The following is a 22,946-nucleotide window of genomic DNA, read 5'->3' on the forward strand; positions in this document are numbered from 1 at the left end:
TTGTCACTCATGAGTAGCAGATGGCCCAGCCATTGCAATCGTTGTTTCTGTATTGTCATAGCAATAGGGTCTTCACACGCTCGTTCAAATTGTCTGAATTCTTGATTTTAGTCCATCTTGACACACCAAGAATCGATCGAATGCACCGCATGTGGAATGTATTTAAGCGTTGCAAGTTTGGTTGTGTAACGGACCAAGTCTCACATCCATATAGCAACACAGGTCTCACCAAAGCACAAAATTGTTTTATCTTTGTGGAGATTGAAACTTGCCTGTTGGTAAATAACCTTTTTTCCAGGAACCAAAAACTTTACTTGCTTTGCTTATACGAGTATCAATTTCAGATATGCATCCACCATCTTGGCTCATGATACTCCCCAAGTAAGTAAACTCTGTAACGTTTTCAAGAACAGAACCGTCAAGAAGAATACGTGCCTACTCGTAACCAATGCTCAAAAATTCTGTTTTCTTGATGCTGATTTTCATTTCTCATTTACAGCAGGACTCATGTAGACTGTCTACTAACTTTGTAGTTTACCCGATGTCTTCTCAATTAAAGCTAAATCATCAGCATACATAGCAGCTTTAATGACACTAGTTCCTTGAGCTTTGACTCTGTAGTTCATGTAGAGACTTCCCTTTTTCCTGTATTCAATTTCTACTCCGCCAACTTTAGCTTTGTTTAGTGCTTCACATACAATCTTGTCCATGACGAGATTAAATATTACAGGAGACATAGCACAACCCTGACGTACACCAGTTGTAACTTCAAATTTTGATGACTTCTCACCACTAGATTTGACAACGCAATGTGTTTCATCGTGAATGTCAACAATCAATTTTACAACTTGTTCCTCAATGCCTCTCTCTTTCAAAAGTATTCTGAGAATTTCTCTAGGTATGGAGTCAAAAGCTTTTTCCAAATCAACAAAACAGATATGGACAGCACACTCATGTTCAATGGACTTTTCAATTAACTGACGAACCAGCCATATTTGATCAATTGTTCCTCTACCCGGACGAAAACCAGATTGGGCTTTTAGTAGTAGAGGTTCAACTGACTGTTTAAGTCGTTCCAGAAGAATATTTGCTAATACCTTTCCAGGTACACTGAGTAAAGAAATACCACGATAGTTGTCGCATATTAGTCTGTCATTTTTCTTGAAAACAGAGACAAGAATTGACTCTTTCCAATCCTGTGGCAGTCTTCCTGAAGACCAAACTTGTTGAAGAAGCTCAGATAGCCAATCAAAAAGCTCCGTAGGCCCAGCTTTCAGTAATTCAGCTGTTAATCCATCATTACCAGATGCTCTATTATTTTTAACTTTTTAATAGCATTGGTGATTTCTTCTTTACTGAGTGGAGCGCCAGACCCAACAGAGCGTACAACCATTCCGGAGTCTATTGCAATAGGACGTCTGACATTTTTTTTAATACCGAGGCAAAGTGTCTCTTCCAACGATCTAACTGATCGTCGGTACAAAGTAGTTTCTGACCATGCTCTTCTAAAATTACGGAGGCAGGTTGAATGAGTACGTGATCAAAGTTTTTGAGCTTCCTAAAAATTCATAATGATTGCGGTGTTTCAAGTCATATTCTAAATCAGATGCTTGTTCATGCAACCATTCTTCTTTGTCTTGTCGAATTGCTTGTTTCACTTGTTTGCGTAAACTGACATAATGTTTCCTAGTCATCTCGTTTTCCTAACATCTCATCCAAGCGATGTGAGCCTCGCGTTTCTTAGCTATCAACTGTAATGTACGCTCAGAAATCCATCTATTCTTCCTGGTTTGAACAACATTGAGGTGTTCATTTGCAGAGTCCATAATTGAACTACAAAAATCAGACCACATAGCTTCAGTCTCAGTAGATAATCTTTGTGTGAATCTAGTCATGACGTTATTTTGATATTTGCCTAGAGCAATAGGATCACTGAGTACGTCTCGTGCAAAGATTTTCACTCGTCTTTTCCCACGTGGCTTGTGAAGGCGTACCATCTTACTACAAACAAGTTTGTGGTCACTGTCAAATTTGGTCCTCGTCGTACTCTTGTATCATGTACCATTTTTTGCACAGACTGCTTTACCAAAACACAGTCTTTTAGACTTGGTTGTAATTTGGGATTAGGAGGATACCAAGTGGCAGTGTGTATATTCTTATTCTGGAAAAAGATGTTTGTGATTTCCAGGTTATGTGCTTGACAAAATTCTATCAGTCTAACACCATTGTCACTGGTTGACTGTGATAAATCAAACTGACCAACAACTTTTGAAACTACCGTTCCAAGTCTAGCATTAAAGTCACCCAACACAACAACAAGCGAACCTGTCTTATGCATAGCAACATGAAGTTGTTGATAAAATTCATCTTTAACTATCTCTTCAAATATTTCTGTTGGAGCGTAACCAACAATGACATTCAAAATTCCTTTGTCAGTGACAAAGTCTGCACGCAATATCCTAAGTGAGATAGGATCAAACGATTTGAGTGACTTCATCACATTATGTCTAACCACTAGACCAACACCCATGGAGGCTAGAGCAGGTGGTCCAGAGAACAACAGACGATTGCAGGAGTCTTTATACAAATCTATTATACCTGCGCCAGGTAAGTGAGTTTCAGTAATGCCACATAATGTAATATCAGTTGTAATCAACTCTTTGGCAAGAAGGTCAGTTCTGCCCACACCCTTTAATGTTCGAACATTCCAAACACCAAACTTGAGCAATTGATTCTTTTTCCACATCACGTCATTGATTTCCTTCCGCTTACGATGAATGGAAGAGCTTAAGATAACAGTTGAAGGGTAGTGTAAACTTGACTTGCAACTATTCTTTACCATTATATTGGATATATGATGAAATTTCTTTACATGGTTCGTCATGGAATTTACTGATGACAATTCACTAGAGCAATCCAGAATAGGACATCTCATGGAATGACCAGACAATGTTATTGTGGTACCAGAAGCAGATTGGATAGCAGTCCGACTACAAAATGAGTTATTAGGGGCAGTCGAAGAGCTCTCAATAACCCCTTCCTGCGAGCACACGCCCTTGATTGCCGGTTTGCCTCTCAATCTTTGGAGCCCAGTTCTATTCCTGCCGTCACTGGCTCTTTCCCCAACGCCACCCCTACTTTTGTCCTCACGCGGAGGAACGCGCTCTATTCTGCGTTTAGTAGCAACATATGTCTTAAGTGACCAGCTTGCTAGGCTAGCGCACCCTAGCCTCTCACCATCTTCAACTTGCCGAAGGTTGAAGTTAGCATGTATTTCCTCCCCCGGGCAAGGGAACTACCCGAAATACAATGTCTAGTGGGGTACCCTCTTGGAGGGTTCAGTGAGCGGACTTTCACCCCCCCCCACACACACACACACGCACACACACACACACACACACACACACACACACAACACACACACACACACACACACACACACACACACACACACACACACACACACACACAAGATGTGTTCACACTATGGTTTGCAAACCATGGTGTGTTGTGTTTTGATTTGCGTGATACGAGGTAATAAATTAGCATACAGTACAAACCTGTGTTCACACTGGACTGGGTTTGATTACCTGGTTTGTCAACCTAGCACGCTATTGTGATCCGTTGTTTGAGCGGGAATCTTTAGACATGGCGTCTGACAACAGAGTTAGAATACTCCGCAAGACAAACGACACAACAGTTCGGTACTCAGTGCTAGCACTGCGATATCTACGAAAACGACGTCTTCTGTCATCTTGCACGTGCGAGATTTTTGCTGTTGACGCCCTGTATCTAGCAGCATCCACCACAGTAAGACGATGATTTCCACTGCTACTCTCGTAGCTATGCGCTAGGCAGACTGCTACTCTGGTTACTAGGCGCTAAGCAGCTAGGAATGTTTTGATAGCTCCAAACCAGACTCAAGTAACCGCAAACCAACCTTTGCAAGTACGGTTTGCAAACCTAGCGTAACCAGCATTTCATGGGGCAGGTGCAACGCTTAACACTAACTCAGTTATGATAACAAGCCCAAACCAGGTTTGCAAACCATAGTGTGAACACATCTACACACACACACACACACACACACACACACACACACACACACACACACACACACACACACACACACGCACACGCGCGCGCAGGCACACACACACGCAAGCACACACACAGAGGACTTTACTTCAATGTTTCTAGATTGAAGCACGAGGACGTATGACACTTAATTGGAAATCAATGTAGACTAGCGATCGAATCAACCTAGTGGCCGGAAAGCTGGGTAGAGCAATCTACAAAACAGTCAATGCCATTGGATGGTGAAAACTGAAATTTTTCTCACTATGAGCTTAGCGCTGCACTGTTGAAGTGGGACGAGTTAAAAATATCTTTTCTTAAATGTCTTCAAACTCGATCAGCGGCTTTAGGTCAATCAAGTTCATCAGAGTCTTCTTGGATAGCATTTCCAGAAAGTTCCATCTCACCCCATCGTCTAGCATGTTCTATGACTAATGGAATCAAACTGAATGTTGATGCACGTACGTTGTAGTTTCCTTTGCGTATTTTGCCTTCTTTCTTTCTTCTCTTCGTTCTGCCGCAACACCATCTGTCTCAGGTACCTTGGAATAATATCAGAGCGCCAAGGGTGTCACAGAGCTATATCGACGTCAATGTCGCATCCACTGACGGGGTCAGAAGCCACAATGTCTGGTCTATCGATGGTTGTTTAGCTCTCGAAGGCAATCAGACAAAATTGTTGCTATTTGTCTGTCCGTTTGTCTGTCTGTCTGTCTGTCTGTCCGTCTGTTTGTCTGTCTGTCTGTCTGTGTGTCTGTCGGTCTGTCCGTATGTCTGTCTGTCTGTCTGTCTGTCTGTCTGTCTGTCTGTCTGTCTGTCTGTCTGTCTGTCTGTCTGTCTGTCTGTCTGTCTGTATCTCTTTCTGTCTGTGTGTATGTCTGTCTGTCTGTCCCTTTGTTTGGCTGTCTGTCTGTCTGTCTGTCTGTTTATCTGCCTGTCTGTTTGTCTATCTCTCTGTCTGTCTGTCTGTCTGTCTGTCTGTCTGTCTGTCTGTCTGCCTGTCTGTCTGTTTGTCTGTGTCTCTGTCTGTCTGTCTAATAGTTTGTCTCTCTGTCTGTCTTGTCTGTCTGTCTGCCTGTCTCTTTGTCTGATGGTTGTCTGTCTGTCTGTGTGTATGTCTGATGGTCTGTCTGTCTTTCTGTCTGTTATACATACATTTTTATTAGAGAACTATATAGCGTGGCACTATAAAAATGCAATATATCTGTTTGTCTGTCTGTGTGTTTGTTTGACAGTCTGTGTGTAAGAGAAAACTTTAGGGCCATCTACAATTTCAGTCGCCAGGAAACCATGCATCCACGAAGACCGTGTTGACGGCGTTCCACTCTCTAATGAGAATGAACGTTTTGGTTTTACATAGAAAAATTATGCAAAAAGCCCATTTCGAAGTCCAATAACCAATTACACAGGGAATATGCAGCAAAAACCACTCTGTTTTCATGGCTTTCGATGGCTAGGGTTATGATAAGGAAAGTAGCACCACCCAGCTAAGGTTAATTAATGAGCCATTTACCTTAGCTTAGGTTTTCTCAAATTAGCTCAAAACCCATGATTGGTTACACAGAGCTGGATTTTGAATAACCCATATTCTCCGAGTTGCCGTGGATTACTGCTGTATTTGACATTTCGTGAAACCCATGAAAACCAATGAAAACACACGAAACCACCAATACAAATGAAAACCCATAGAACCGCCAATGCAATTGCAACGGTAAATGGACATTAAACTGATTGTAATTATGTCTGATTTTATTTCCAATTAGCTTATCTAGTCACCACACCTTCAATTACATACAACCATTTGGCACGCGCACTCTAGACTAACAAAAATGTTCTTGCAAATTTTCTTTACAAGTGACAGTGTTTCTGCTTTCTTTTTACTTTAAGTAGCAATCCTTGTCAGTTAATTTCTTTTTTACTTGGTTTCTGATGATTCTCTTGCCCGTGTGATAAATCGCTAACAGCATCTATGGTTTCTTTCAGTTGAACCGTGATCTCGCGTGAGAGACCTCTGGTTGAGCATCCATGCAGTACTTGAGGATTTCATCGTTTAATACTAGAAAGCACTCGTTGCATCTGCAGTAATACAGACAAGAAGAGACAAGAGGTACCAGTTTGTTTTTCGATTCTTGTTCAAAAGCCTCGATCACGCGGGCTCCGTGCACCTATCATGTTCGTAACTTCAAGTAACTATCGACTTTTCTGTTTTCGGCTGGTCTAGGCTTCTTCATCGATGGTTTTATCTACGTACAATATTAAGAGGAACACGCGACTCTTTCTACATCTAGAGAGCGACAATCACTCCCGTTTAGCAGACCTCGTCAACTAAGACGTACCCAAAGTCGGTGGACTGTGCATTAGATGTAGGTGAAGGCATAAATTAATCCTTTTTGCAGACGCTGCGACAGCGAACCGCCAAAACAGACTGCCCGTTGAGTCCAAGTGCCCTCGTATTTGCAATTTGAACAGTGCGTGATGGTGACTGGGTAGAGTGAAGACTCCCGTTCAGGTACGCTTTTCCAATCTTGATGTACATTGGTTCATTTCGATCCTCCTCGATCATGCTGCTTACGGTCACATCTTGTGAGGCCCAAGCTGATAGCTGTCTAAGTATGAAAGTAAACACTATCTGTATTGTTTGTAGGCGTGGCCTTCACGAGTGCACCCATGGTAGTAAATGACAGGGCCAACAAAACATTGCAAAATTTCTGTCTTTCAAAAGGCTGAAGACAAGCAAAGATATAGAAAATGTGCATCTCTCTACATGGTATAGTTGTAATGATACTGAAATGTTTGCAATTTACATTATTGATGTGCCTCGGAATTCTAATTTCTTGCTCGCGCCTACCGTGTCCCTGTGTACACTTGATTTCTTTCGATTTGCTGCTGCCCACCAACTTAAAAAAATTTTGTTCGCGCACTGTTCAGTCAGTTGGAAACAAGCAAGAACTCCCTTGAGATATGCTTGTGTTTCGAAGGTTCCAGTGGGCTTTCGTAATCTGCAGCTAGTTCACGATTCATGTTACGACGAAACGTTAGAGGAGGTCATTTCCTACTACATCATTTTGATCTAGCAGCTTTCCTTACGTGGAGGTATACCTTACGCATCAGTTCTCTACTCAGAATGGGTTTCAGATTTCTCACCTCTAGTTATATGTGGGTTCTTTTCTCAAGAACCGTAGAAACTCAAGGAAAAGACTAGCTATATTGTGTGGGGTTCCGCGGCATATTCCTATTAATCATATCTAAAATTTAATCTAGTACGCTCTTACTGCTCTAGCACCACATACCTGTGAGTTGACGTCTGACGTCCACTAGAAACAATGGGGTTTTCTGATTTTAGTAGAAGCGTATGTCAACGGTTGTCATTGAGTGACATCATGTCTGCAGTTTCACATACGAGTACCAGAACTGACTGAGTCTAGCTTGTTCCCTATTTTCTACTTCAATGTTACTGGTCAGATTAAGTTTCGTGCGTCAATTAAGGCGTACTACACCACTGCTGTCTAGTATTTCATGCGCAATGAACCCCGCTCCCATTGATAATAATTTAATTAATTAATTAAGCTAACACAAATTGCTTTCTAGATAGTAGCTAGTAAGTTTCTGTGTTTGCTCATGTAATTATTACTCTTATTGACTGCTGATAATCACGAACAAATATATTTTACTAACTTAATTTAGTTTGAGTTGATAATGCAATTATCTAGACTGTGCCACCAAACCCGGAAGCTCGTGAGTTGTACTTTTCAGAATATTTCAGTGTGCTTGTAAATAGGAATCTAAGATTATAGCTTATATTTGTCGAAATTGTAGCTGTACCAACTAACATTGATCACAATTATGTCTGTTTTTTAGAGCAGCTGTTTTTACTCTTGACAATTTTCATTCCTCCTCCTGTAAACGCTCATTGATATTTGGAAGGACAACAGTAATATATTGAGGTCAAACATGAATTTGATAAAGAAGCAGCATAGTATATAGATATAACTGAACTGCAGTACGCACAAGTCTTTCCTGTATTTGTCGCACGATTGCACTCCACCAACCGCGTAAGCAATTCAAAATTTATTGCAAAGTACATCAATGCTATTGTTCACGTCTAGACTTACGAGTCATCGTCGCGCATTCAATCAACAGCAGGCAAACTGGCAATGTTGATATACAACTTCGTTGTCTTCATTATACATCGAATAATATGTTCCTGATACCGGGCCTATCTTGCCATTAGCCACCATCCATCCACGATAGGATTCAATAGCGGAGCAAGATTTAAACTCTAGCATATACGCCGTATTGTTAGACTAAGAACACAAATATCAAAAGGCATATTTGTACTTTTAGAACATGGCTTCCAAGAACTTCTCTCGACAACGGGACAATCTGTTAGGGATCTGTGCACACAGGTTCTGTTTCGAGAACTGCCCACGTAGCCATTGGTAAAGCACACCTTTATGTTTTCCTGCTCCGACCAAGTTGACCAACCTGCACATATCACACTTCAGTATTATAGAATTAAATTAGATCAGTCAAATCTAAAATTTAAAATTATTTAATCTGTCCATATCTAATATCAAGAGCACAAAGCAAAACATCTAGAATGCAATAGATAGTCATTTTAGCAAATTTTATTTTCAGCACTTTACAAAATAGAATTATTGACATTTCATGACGAAATTGAAAATAACATCTCAAATATCATCAGCAATCAGCACTGTTCTTAGTTAATACGTTGCATTGCTTTTTAAGTGGGCATTACAGTCTCGTCTAGCTAATTATTCCACTCAGTTTGCTTATAACAAAATGATGCTCAAACAATTAGGCTGATGCAATAGCTAATGTTATGTTTTGTCATGCAGTTCACAAGAAAAGGAATTGAAAATTTTGTTGAAGAGTTATTATATGCCCGTACAGTGAATCACTTACTGCTTGTGCAACTAACGCTGCATTCCTGCTCTTGTGTCGCTTCTCCAGAGCATTCTTTTCCGCCATGTTGAGGTTCACTACATGCTCGTTGCCTTGTTCTTGTCGAGTATAGATTTGCAGACCTGCAAACAGCACTAGAACAAGCTGACCATGTTGACCATGGCATCCAGAACCCATCAATAGTTGCTACATACACCACAGAAAGTGTCAGCAAGTTTACACTACCTTATATTCTAGAAAACGTTACGTACGACATGTTTGCAGATTGCAAATTCTGCTTTCTGTATCATTGCCCTCACAAGGTTTACCTCCGTGTTTTGGTTGTGGCCAGCAGATACGTCGATATACCTCAGTCCCATAATCGCAGGTGTGCGAGCATCTTTCCGACAAGTACCACTCAGCCCATTGGCCATCCACTAACAAATGAGACATTATATATTATCCATTTTCAATGACTCAAACCTATTGTGTAAACCCTCTTTACTCAGTAAAAAACGATGCGTATACTTTAAAACCACAATTAAACGCAAACTGTTACTACTCGGTGTTTCAGATAAGTTTATTAGCAAAATTGCCAAACTTACACAGATAATAAATATAGCTTTCGTGTTTAGAGCAAACGGCAAATCTACTACACGATCAGTCCTACGCAGTAAGGTCATCAAACTACTATACCAAGTTCCCTGAAGTGAACTACCATAGCACACAAACAAGTTCGATAAACTTTTCTCAAGAATCAATTTCAATGGTTTGAGGACCGTCGAAGGCGACTTGTTTGATTGTTTACAGATATGGTGGAACCTCACTACAACGAATCCCGACGCAATGAATGCTCGATATTGAGCAAAGTTAGCCATGATGTCTCAACCTTCATTATATATGCTACCTTTCCCAAAAATAGTAGGCTCGGCGGAACGGGGAGAGGAGGAACCGGGCAGCCACTCCCTGACTCTCTAATATCGTAATTGGAGGGCATCGCCCCTTCAATTCTGGACGATGATAGTAGAAATACTTTGCAATTTTTGTTGCTTGCAAGCAGAAATACTATTGGATGGTGTTGCATTTGACTTGCTTGACACATTGTCGTGATCTTGTGTGTGCATGCTGCTCTGGCTACTTCTGTCACAGATTGATCAATGGCAAATCAAAATGGTGGCAATAAGTTACAAAATTTTCTACCCCCAATCCAAAGGAGCTTCCGCCACCCCTGAATAGGAACGTCAATCTAACTAAATCGCTTATAATAAAACTCTCGCTCCAACGTTGCTTGCCTGTAAAATGGCCTTACAACGCGTAAACGAGCCACTGTTGTTATAGATACCAAGAACATCAACCAGGTAATTCTTTGCAGTAAGACGTCATGGACACTACAACCAGCGCCTCTAGATAGCTTTATCCGTCTCTCCAGGTACAGTGCACGCAAACATCGAAAGAATGCGTGAGGGGTACGTTCTTGCCTTTCGGAAAAATAATAGTGACCCTGAGACGTTTATAAGCAGAAAGCACGAAAATGAACTTGGAGTCCATATATATATATATATATATATATATATATATATATATATATATATATATACATACACACACATATATATGTATACACACACTCTCAGACACTATGCGCACGGAATTCCTCATCAATGCGCCAGGCCACGAGAGAATCAATTCGTTTATATTACAGTAGCCAGAGACATCTAGATAATGGAAGAAGATGACTGTCCTTGAGTTTCCACTATAAATATTCGTATTGCTTTCCACGTGAGAACGCCATGAACTAACCACCCTCTTAGTAGTACGGTAATAGAACAGCAGCAATTTTAAAATGACATATATTAGTACAATGTGCTTTAAATCGCCTCTGTAGCACTTTGCTCTGTTGTCTATTCATTTAGTCGTTTGATCAATTTCGTTTTGTTCTACGTCTTTCTCTTTCCAAAAATAAATTGATTGAAATGCTACTCAAGATTGCTATCAGTATAGGTACGTCTCCACTCACCTGGACAATTTTCGTTAGGACACGTCTTTTCTTCTGCATCGAGACCATCGCAAGGCTCACCTTTGTACATTGGCTCTGGATTTGTACATGATCTCGTACGTCGTTGATTGCCTTCAAACCCACATGTCGTTGTACATTCTGAATAGTCTGTCCACTCTGTCCAACCACCATCAACTAATAAGCACACACATGACTTTACTTTTTATTCATCACTAATATCGAGCACAATTAGCTACAAAACCTGGCTGCCACAAAATGTTGAAGGTATGCATGCAAACCAATTTGCACTTAGAATGCAAACAAAGCATCCTCTGCTTCAAAAATAAGTCAACCTCAAACGCCAAGACCATATTATTAAGTAAATGAAAATTAATTGAAACGATAAAGTATTAAGATCTCAATAGTTTGTCCAGTTCATTTCTCCAAAATTATATAAACCTGTTATAGATAAAGTACAGTAATCATACAAGCAACATTTCAAGCTTTGCAGGTCGTATATATAGAACATACATATTTGCCAAAACTGCTATCTTAGTTAGCAATGTACATTGAGAAATAAAATTTTCAAAAAGGAATAAACATATTATATTACAAGAAAGTCACCGCCGTGGCTCAGAGGTTAGCAACAATGACTACCACTCTATGGTTTGGGGGTTCATAGTTTGGGTGTTCAAAGCCCAGTGACGACCGTAAATTACAAAACTTGTCTGTCTTTTTATCTCATGTTTCTCTAGCTTTATCCACGATACTATGACTCGTTTCAGTCGTTGGGGAGTTTTTGTGGTCTGGCGAACGGTCCGTTGACGATGACGTTTATTGCTTTCCTGGTGGTCATTTATATCCACTAGGCATGCTATTCCAATGTTCGCGGTTACCGTAATGCCGGCAATCTATATCGAGTTGGCTAGTCATTGATCGCCGTGTGGACTTCACAGAAACCTATACCCCGCTGGACTCACCTGCCGGGTTGATAAGCGCCCAGATGGAGGTAAAGACTCCACTTGTCCATTATGGAGGGGCATAGCGACAAACAGAAAGTAATGTAAGATTACGCGATGACAAAATGCTTAAAATGCTTGTCGTGTAATACAACATCTATTGTATCTTGTTGATACCTGGACATGGAGTAGTGCTGCATGCTGCATTTTCTAGTTCATCACCCTCGCAGTACCTTCCACCATTCCGTGGAGAGGGATTCGTGCAAAATCTCCTTCTAACAGCATTACCTCCTCCACAAGTTACACTGCACAAACTCCACGTTGACCAGTCAGTCCAACCTCCATCAACTAATAAATAACGTCTATCATAATCACAGTCACCGTCACACACAGACACACACACAGACACAGACACAGACACAGACACAGACACAGACACAGACACAGACACAGACACAGACACAGACACAGACACAGACACAGACACAGACACAGACACAGACACAGACACAGACACACACACAGACACACACACACACACACACACACACACACACACACACACACACACACACACACACAGGTTTTTTCACACCTGGACACGATTCCTGATTGCACTGTTGTCTTTCTTCAGCAGAACCATCACAAGTTTTGCCTCCATTTTCTGGAGCAGGGCTATCACAATTACGTGATCTTCGTTTGATGCCTCCACCGCAACTACGAGTGCATTTCGACCATTGTGACCAACTTCCCCAAGCACCATCAACTGACAAAGCATGCAAACGCAACACATTAGAATTAGAAATACCAAAGTAACTCAGAATACTTACCTGGGCAATCAAAAAAATTACACCGAATACAGCCTCGTGGTTCCCCAGAACATGTGTTTCCACCAAAGCGTGGAGTAGGATTATTGCAGTAACGATATTTGCATTGAAGACCTCCCAGACATGACTTGCTACACTTTGAATATTGAGTCCAACTACTCCAGCCTCCATGAACTGCATATATACATTTATGATAAGATATTGTAAATTAAAGTTTGTTTTACAGTAACTCTGCTACTGTAGTGACCTGGACAATTTGATGTGCCACATGGATAATCTTCTGACCCATATCCGGGGCATTGCAACCCTCCAAATTGTGGTTTGGGATTGTTGCACAATCTTGACCGACTCTTTGTGCCACCATTGCAAGTGGCTGTACATGTAGACCATGGCATCCACGTACTCCATCCTCCAGCAACTGTAAAATACAGCAAAAAATGACTTAAATAACAACATAGAACTCTCAATATTTATCAATGTTCAAAACTGTACGTGGACATTGTTGCTGATTGCAAGGTCTATTCTCTTGGTCACTTCCGACACAATCAAGTCCATCATGATTAGGTTTTGGGTTGTCACAAAACCGAGATCGGTATTGAATGCCACCCTCACATGACTTTGAACAAACAGTCCAACTTGCCCAGTCGCTCCAGAAACCATTCACTACCACAGACCACATTTTCAAAAACATTAGCAACAAATTTGCCTAACTTCGTGAACCTGGGCAAAAGTGAACGTTGCATGTATCGTTTTCACTAGCAAATCCAGGACATTCTAGTCCACCAAATCGTGGAGCTGGATTGTTACAGTGCCGCAGCCTAATGTGAAAGCCCGTTCCACATGACTTTGAACAATTACTCCAATCTTCCCATTCACTCCATTTACCATCAACTACAAAAAGGACACAAACAGAAATAAGATAAATACAATACTACTGAGTTCAGAAATTTTAAGCACTGACTTGGGCACACTTCATCGTTGCATTCACCAGTTTCCAACCAAGGACCAGTACAGTTTCTTCCTCCAAAAGATGGAGGAGGATCATCACAATATCGTACCCTTCGTCTTACTCCACCTCCACAAGTTGCAGAGCAAAACGTCCAGTTTGACCAGCTGCTAAATTTTCCGTCAACTGCAACAAAGGAAAAAATTCTCATGCATCTGTGCAAAAAATTCAATTATAAAAATTACCTGGGCATGGACGTTCAGAACATGCTTCATTCTGCCAGCTGTATCCCGAACAGTCATTGCCACCATAGGCTGGTACTGGATTATTGCATACTCTAGTACGATTTCGCAGTCCTCCACCACAACTCAATGTGCAACTAGTCCAATTGGACCAGTGACTCCATTCACCATGTACTGAAAATTTAAGCATTTGAGTTAGATAAACAAAGCAGCCCATAAGATATTCCTACAATGGAGTGATAAATACTAGAGTATGTGTACATTCTGTACAAAATCTGGCAATAGAAAATGGTACTTGAATGCTACAACATAAGAAAAATAATATGCCCTTCCCAAAGAAATGTATCTAAACTTAGAACTTTGAAAGAAAACTGTAAAAGCAAGAAATTTATAAAATTAAAAAATTACTATTACATTAAAATTAATTCAAGTATTTATGCAATTAAGATTAAGTAAAAATATCCCAGAGTGATTGTAGAGCTTTAGCTTAGCTGCTCTCAAAATTACATTAGCAAAAAATATTCATTGAGGACGTGTGTACATTAACTAACAACACTTGGTAACCTCTTGACTATTGAGTATCAAGTTGAGAGCCAACATCCAACATCTTTATTATCATAACATGCACACATGCACAAAAATACCCTTAAGTGTTCAATCTTTGATTGTTTGCTTGTTTGTGTGCATATGCACGTTACTATAATGCATTCATCAGATTAGGACAGTAAATTACAATATCAAAAGCAGTACCTTGTCAAGATCTACTAAACAAATTTGGCTGTTAATGAATTAGATCATATGTATATAATAGATTGTAGCACATTGAAATATAGTGCTAACGGGAACACAATGCAGTAAGTGTTGCAGATGGCAATAGCCTGAAATTATGTCCAGACAGATTTGACTACTGCGTCTATAGTTCCTAAAACTACAGCACTGAAACTGGGACTGAGACTCACAAAACCACATACAATTTTACTGCTGCACTTTCTAATACACACGCACTGCCAACGTCATCATCCATATAAATTTCCAACTTACTTATCAAGAGAAAATAACGTTTTCTTGCTTCTGAGACAGGTTATTTGTTGAAAGAGTCTCATTTTACTGATAAGAATGGGTAAATTAGCAAACTTTGCATGGCGTTCTGCCACCTCGTCAAGGATCTTTCCTGACATAACCAAGTTGTTCATGGTCTTCGTTTGGTAAGTTAGCAGCAGTAATTTTTTGATCTTATAATGATGATTTCAAATTGCTTGAGTCTTAATTAAAACCATATAAATAGTCATAGAAACATGCATAAATGCATGTGCTATACAATTTAATATTGCAATTTTAAGACACATTATCCGCAAAGCGGTCGTGTATAGCATTTTAAAGGCATGCTTTACTACTTGCTCAACAGTTTGTGCTACACGCAGGTCTTGGTAGCAGCTGCAAAGATTTTTAATCAGGGCTAGTGTAGAAAACTTTATAAGCACAGGTGCAATAAATTCCTGTACAATCATGATATTGCTTTACAATTGTTTGTATACCTTCACCACTGTAGTTAGAGTGCATTGTATAGCTAAAATACTCAAAAGTGAGTGCTCTGTAAAGCAAGTCTAATACGAATACTGTCGCTGTTAGCAAGTATTGTGGTGTATGGGTATCCTAATATGTACTATCCACCCAAACCATGCATACCCATGCCTAGTTTTACAATATTTTGTAAGCAAGCAATTTATCCTTTGCACCAAAGAAACCCCATGCGAAACCCTTCTGCTCTGACGTCACGAGGCTTCCCGGAACCAAAATGCCTCGTAGTCTTCAGATTGATAACTGAGGTGAGAGTCTTATAAAAATAGACGGACACGTGATAACCAATAGTTCTTGGCCTGGTCAGTCTTGTCATTGTTAGGTATCAGGATGGTTTTCCCTTAGATAACTAATCGTGCACAGAGCAAGTCCTGAAACAGAAGGTTGTAGTTACAAGCACCGGCTTAGCGTCGGGGGCCTGGTGGAGGCTATAGCCTCACATTTGGGCATGTCATTCCTCTTCAAGCAAAACTATAATTTAAGCTACTAACAGTGACAGTCCGCTTAATCTCAGAGTACTATGTTGACGATCGACGACGTTCACTCTACCTCTTTGACATTACACATCATCATGTCAGTATGATAAAACCGGTGTCAAGACGTCGTGGACAAGGAAAGTGCGCATGACCATCACATATTTGAATGGTTTACTACGCTATTCGGCAACGAAAGAGTCAAAGAAGACCGCATCAAAAAATCGTGCAAAAACCTATCCATCAATTATTTTTAAGTAAGTATAGTTGAGGTTGACAAGCCGATTGACCGGAGAATGGAATTTCCTGCGGCTCCGTTAATTAATGACTTGCTTGCACTCCACGGTACTTTCTCCACATGTTATTCTAACTAACTATTTAACCTATATTGCTCGCTATACTACGAAATGCTAAAATTGGTCAACCTTGTTTGCACTGAATTGGTCTTCTAGATTCTATTGTCATCGAAATGCAATTTTATTTGCAACTGATCATCGCAGCGAGCTATGAAAACATTTTGGCACAGACTCTAGCAGTGTTTCCAGTCTTTTATAAGCACACTGATGGCACTCAATTCCGCAGCTTGTTTGCAACCTGAATTTTATAATATTTAGTTAGTTAGATGTATACAAACTGCGAGGTAGAAAAATAGAAAATGGGCGTGACTTTGCATGTGAGAAATGGGCGTGGTTTATGGTCTAATTATTGCCCCCTCAACGTGAGGGCCACGCTACGCCGGTGTTACAAGTCAAATTATCGTCAAAAGAAAGACATTTAATTTGACCCAATAACCGTATTGTGATCTATTCCATAAGACTTTCAGTTCCCTATCTACTCTCTTGAGACACAAAGTGACCTCATTTCCTCTATCCATACTATCTATACCATTCAGCTATCCAGTACATCTCACCATCTGGCTGACATCTCAGTCAGAAGACAAAATCACCATGATGCACCTCAGTTTGGAGGATATCTTCCTAGTACTGCTCAATCTCATACTCAGATGGTCGAGATCAAAGTGATATGTATATAGTCTGGTCACATAATTTATTGTAAAACTATCCAGCATCCCATTGAAACAAACCATTCCGGCAAAGCCTCTTATGATTCTTCTTGTAAAAATGCAATCACTTTACAATTTAAATTAACAGATGCCCTTTCAGCTAATGTATTTTTCTATAAAGCGTGAACTATAAATCTTCTTAGTGAGAACATTTCTATCCTTTGCGATGGCCATTTAAAAAGCGCATAAACCAACCAATTGAACAAGCTCTGTCTACATTGTTATACATCAAACAAAAGCAAAGGTCTGCTTTTCTGGGTTTCTATTCATTTGCTGTTTAAGCCCTGTTCACACGAGACCAGAATGGATTGCGATTCGATTGCGATCCTGCTGATAGAAATCTGATCGCGATCCGATCGAAGTAGCGAGCGTCCACACTGCACTTTGCAAACGCTGACTCCGCCTCATTTTCGATATCACGTAATTAAAAACCGATGTGTACGTGTGAGTTCTTTGCTCGAGGAAAGCTTTGATACAGCAACGTAAGGTGAGCGAGAATAAAGACGAGTGAAGAGTGCTATGATGTTTCGACTACACGCGTAGCGTACGTGGAGGTAACGCCCACTATTTCTAATTGAATTAAACCGATCGCGATTAAAACCACCTCAAGATGTAGATTGGATTTATCGCGATCGAATCGTGATCCAGTTGTATAAATGTGGACAGGACTCTAGCTAATGCCACTTTTATACAACCTTTCTGTCTTGTCATTTTTCCTTCAGACGTAAATTGTAAACAATACAATAAAAATATCTACAATACATATGTCTCCACCAACCTGGACAATCAACAATGAAGCACTCTATTGCTTCTTCTCTAGGTCCAAAACAAGGTTTGCCGTCGTGCTTTGGCTCTGGATTCGTACATGTTCTTGACCGTATTTGAGAGCCAAACCCACATGACTTGGTACATTGTGAAAAATCTGTCCAATTTGTCCAACCACCATCAACTAAAAAGACACAAATCACTTCACTCTTTATACAACATTTACACAAAAGGGTAGGTTGGTTCAGGACTAATCTCTCGTAGCCAGCCCTTCTCTGCCCTCACACTTGCTTGTTGGAGTATGAGAGTGGGGAAGGGTAAGGCTATGCAAGAATAGCTATATCACAGCAAGACAACAACTACACTCTAAATGTATTTATGGCTAATTGTTGCTGTTAACTTGTAGTTTACAACTCTTAGGCTGATGCACAAACATTTAAGTTATATTTAGTACTTTCAAAACCACCTCTGATTGCCACCATTGATTTCTTAGTAAACTTGCAAACTAAATGTAAACCAATAATCAATTGCAAATGTGCAAAATTCTAACCCTAACTCAATTACCATAGAACGAACATACCTACTATCTTTGTCTACATGTATCTTCCAAGGTTGGCAACCAACACATGACCTAAGAATTCCTAAGTATAACTACGAGCTAACCTCATCATTGGCAAGCAAGTGAGCAAGATTTTCAAACACTAAAATGCTCAATAATCAAATCAAAATACTACCACTTGCTAGACCACTGAAAATCAATTGAAATTGCGATATAAGTCCCAAAGTACTATAGTATAAAATGCAAATGCACTCAAAGCAAGGAAACAAGCAAAACCATGCACAGTAATGCGCGCATGCACACACACGCACACCCACACACACACACACACACACACACACACACACACACACACACACACACACACACACACACACAAGGCAAGTACACACTAACCTGAACAAGAAATGTTGTTGCAAACGCCAACGTCTATAAACTTCCCTTCGCATGATCTTCCTTCATTGGAAGGAGTTGGGTTGTTACAAAGCCTTGTGCGAAGAGTATTTCCACCTCCACACGTTTCACTGCATGATGACCAACTTGTCCAGCTCCCAAATCCGCCATGAATCACAACTAATGGAGCTGACAAACGCAAACAGTTTTCCACAAAACATATTGTAATTATGATTAAGCAGATAAACAGACAGGTACACAAACAAACACACAAACAGAAAGCCAATAAGGACAATTTGTTTATTCTCCTTGCCGCAAGGTCCTACACGACTACCTTTGACCCTGTCATTACAGTACAACACACTATAGTGCAATCAAAACAATAAACCACTAGATACTGTCCACATGCTACGAGTAATTGAAATGCTACTTGGACGGAAAAATGCAACTTTACTCATTATATACGGTGGATGTACATGTATATCAAACAAACTACTATAACAACGAACTATTGCAACCAAACCGCACGCAATGCTATGTAAACAAGAGGTCATTCATTCTAGGTTGACACGTTTCTCATATACAATAATGATAAACAAGCAGCAAAAAAGCAGCATGACACTTAGATTGATTGGTGCAAGTAAGGACATCTGCATTATATTTAGGTGTAGTGAACTTAACTACTGAGTGCAAACTAGAGATTTCAATTAATTAATAAACTCACTAGGTTGGGTAAGTCCTACCGCACCATCTAGATCTAAGAAATCAATATCAACGTGGCTTGCTGATTTGAAGAAAGCTGCTAGCTGTCAAGATCGTCGTGTTGTTTCTGGGCAAGTCACACTGTTAATTCACAGATGATATTACGTGCCTAAAGTACTATTATATAAAAGGTCAGAGCAAAGTAAGCAGATTTTTAAATCTTAGATAGAGTGGGTGAAATTTATTAGGAAGATCGACAGGCATGACACTGGCATTAATTATTGATACATAGCTTGAACCAATAAATTGCGTCTTCACAATACTGATTACAAACACAGACACAGGCAAAAAGACAGACACACTGACAGACAGACAGTAGATTTTAGTTTGATAGATGTTATGTGCAATTGGGACAATAGAGTTGCTTAGTTGTGTTGTATGTAGATTTCAATGTTGAAAATATATGTATTGGACGGACAGACAGAAAGACAGACAGACAGACAGACAGACGGACAAACAAACAGAAAGACAGACAGACCGACGGACAGACCAACAGACAGACATACAGGCAGGCAAGCAGGCAGGCCAGCATTCAGGCAGGCGGGCATAGACAAATTGTTTTAGTGATTTTAATCTTGAAAAGATAAAACAAGCAAATCTTCAAAGTAGACAAATACACATTAGTTCATTACTATGCTCATCAATTACAACCAAGTGGATTAAGAAAATGAACAACCTTATCTCTATAAATTTGTCTACCTCTTTGACCATGTGAGAGGCATTTGGAGTTAGTGTTATAAAAATTATACCCTTTTCTCATTGCTCTTCTTCCTCATCCCAGTTTTACGTTCAAGAAACTTTAAAATGTATAGGGAGTTATATTTCCTAGAAAAAGCGGTCCTGTGCATGGAGACATTTCTTCATAGCAGGGAACACTTTTCCCTAGGCGACTCGTGGAACATTTTCTAAGGAACACTAGCTACTTCCTCCGACATCTGGCAAATCCTATTTACTGAGATTAACGTCTATCATTAATTTACTTGCATCATCCAAAAATTCGCAGGCAGTTGTTGCATTAGATTACAGTACTCTTGTGAAAACAAACTGCTACTAGCAGACAATACTTTTGATGTTTTGTTTTCAATGTACTAATACTAGCAGGAGTCAAAGAACCATAGGTGTCAGCTGATATAATTGAAAGGCCGGATTACTACTGGCAACCACCTCATCTTCGTATTTGAAGAGCATTTTAGCTTCCCCAGAGCGACAGCTGAATCCGGACATTAATTGTAAAATGTTAGAAATTTAACATTCTTACAATTATGGATGACGGAGATGCAGTCATACAAGATGCTGCCACGTTTCCTCGTCCACGTGCTAGCAACAGTGTCAGTAGAAGAATGCAGGGCGGCCAAATAAAAGTTGCGGTGATAAACATCACCAGGACGCGTGTTACTCTACGAAGAATACTTTTGCTCTTGTGAAGTCCCTTTATCACCCATCAACCACGTATTGAAAGTAACGTCCTTCAGAGAGTGGCATTGTTTAGATCTTACGTTATGGCGTATTTACAAGATGGCCACAAACATTTCAATCAGCTGATCACATAAGCAACAATACAGATTGGGGATGAGATGAAAACAGGAATTCTAAGCCAAAGTCAAAAGAATTGTAGCAATAGTGAACTTATGCCTGCCTGGATATAGCAACTCCTAGATTTGGGTTGCCAATAGCTGTCTGATGTTGTGTTTATTTCAGACTGGTTCAAATGGTAAACGACTGGTGCAATAATTCAAAGTTCTGAAGGTACGCCTGGTGTGTGTGTGTGTGTGTGTGTGTGTGTGTGTGTGTGTGTGTGTGTGTGTGTGTGTGTGTGTGTGTGTGTGTGTGTGCATGCGTGCCTGCGTGTGCACCGTTAGAGTAATCCCCACCGTCCACCTTGCCTAAGTACAAGTAGCGCTTCAAGTAATTTTAGATACAAGAAGCCCAAAGATTAAAGAATAGCCGTGGCTTTAACTACTTGAAACCAAATGGAAACTAAACAGTCATACTCATACCATAGTTTCCACTCACCATCTCATAGCCACATCACCCTAATTTCCGTTTCAACAAGTGGTTACAGTTGTGGTCTACTCTGCCACACGGATGACGCTGCGCATAAGCGTGGGAGAGAACAGTACGTGACTCTTTCTAGACAAGAAGGCGTGCTCTCAAGTAGATTGGGCGCGGAAGGATGACGCAGGGGAAAGGGGTCTGGCCACGCGAGACTAGGTGGAAGAACGCAAGTGTTTACCAAAACGTCATATCCGTTGTGGTTTGACACAATCGGCATGCGTGTGTACACTCGTGTTAGACGTCATTAGACATCCTCTCGTATAGCAATGAATAAGCAAAAGGTTGTTAGGACCTATAGATGACTACATCTTTGTCACCCACACGCGGCTAGTACACGCCTACATCAGCAAGTACACGCCTACATCAGCAAGTACACGCCTACACCAAGCCGCGAACTCTACACGCCTGCATCTTTGTCCGACACGCGCAACCCTACACGCCTAAATCTTGGTCACCAACACGCGCAACTTTACAGCCTAAAAGTATTAGAGAATTCCCGCTAATATAAAATAGATTGATACCCACAATTCAAGCGAAGTGGTAAACGGTTCTATACACGCACGATTGTGTTCTGAGATTACTAGAAAGATATTATACTAACCTGTACATGAATGTTCATTGCAACTGACAAAGTCTATTCCCGATCCCTGGCAGTATTTGCCCCCATGTGATGGAGAGGGATTTGTACAAGACCTAGAGCGAAATTTGCCACCTGCTCCACACGATTTCGAGCACGTTGACCATAGATTCCATTCTGACCAACCACCGTCCACTGGCTGATTGTCTTAGTTAGAAACAAAACAAACAAAAAACTGAAACATTGCACAACAAAGCTGTTCATCCGCACATTACCTTCAAGAGGTGGCTCATGATCGCTTCTCCTAAATTTCTAATCAACAGACAACAACACGTAGAGATTGTAGCCGAGTAAGTATTATGTAACTTGCACCACCTGCGGGATTGCGATCGAAACAGCAGAGAGCAGACAGAAGAGCAAAAGGCGATGAAGAAACATCATTGGCGACGTCGGAATGAGTGAACGGTATTGATTGGGGCTCTGACTACAATAAGGTGTGGGCAGTCTCGTGTTACATCATCACTGCACACCTCATTAGTCAGTTAATTGATTACTTATCACATACGTCATACGTTTTTGGTGTGAAACCATAGTGCTAGTGCAAGAACTGATTGCTGCCAGTGTCAATACACACGAAGTTGCTCTAGAAAGACAGTGGTACGTCTGTGTGACTTGTGCTCTTCTTGCCTAAACACTGCATTCGGTTTTTCCTTTTGATGCCCAAACAGATGCGTATTACGACTTGACGTCTTATTGCAGTTATCTGCAT

At 40.5% G+C, this 22,946-nt stretch overlaps 3 protein-coding genes across 3 annotated transcripts; all 3 read right to left on the bottom strand.

Annotated features, from left to right (window-relative positions):
* Positions 1-1,957: 1,957 nt before the first annotated feature.
* Positions 1,958-2,842, bottom strand: LOC134196600 (craniofacial development protein 2-like). Its single transcript, XM_062665790.1, has one exon. It carries the CDS (start codon positions 2,840-2,842, stop codon positions 1,958-1,960), a length of 885 nt encoding a protein of 294 aa, XP_062521774.1.
* A 4,966-nt stretch (positions 2,843-7,808) lies between these two features.
* LOC134194384 (coadhesin-like) lies at positions 7,809-14,015 on the bottom strand. The gene is made up of 12 exons (XM_062663315.1): positions 13,726-14,015; positions 13,485-13,655; positions 13,257-13,427; positions 13,012-13,182; positions 12,768-12,938; positions 12,533-12,703; positions 12,115-12,285; positions 11,000-11,173; positions 9,255-9,419; positions 9,004-9,189; positions 8,416-8,562; positions 7,809-8,356 (listed from the first exon to the last, which is right to left on the bottom strand). The coding sequence occupies exons 1-12, from the start codon at positions 13,919-13,921 to the stop codon at positions 8,211-8,213; spliced, it is 2,040 nt and encodes a 679-aa protein (XP_062519299.1). The 5' UTR covers positions 13,922-14,015; the 3' UTR covers positions 7,809-8,210.
* Positions 13,907-22,630, bottom strand: LOC134194393 (coadhesin-like). Its single transcript, XM_062663327.1, has 6 exons — positions 22,553-22,630; positions 22,453-22,489; positions 22,202-22,384; positions 18,787-18,972; positions 17,845-18,015; positions 13,907-14,126 (listed from the first exon to the last, which is right to left on the bottom strand). Exons 1-6 carry the CDS (start codon positions 22,616-22,618, stop codon positions 13,939-13,941), a joined length of 831 nt encoding a protein of 276 aa, XP_062519311.1. The 5' UTR covers positions 22,619-22,630; the 3' UTR covers positions 13,907-13,938.
* Between the last annotated feature and the right edge of the window lie 316 nt (positions 22,631-22,946).

Source organism: Corticium candelabrum, chromosome 1 (assembly GCF_963422355.1).
Source record: "Corticium candelabrum chromosome 1, ooCorCand1.1, whole genome shotgun sequence".
NCBI classification, from domain to species: domain Eukaryota; kingdom Metazoa; phylum Porifera; class Homoscleromorpha; order Homosclerophorida; family Plakinidae; genus Corticium; species Corticium candelabrum.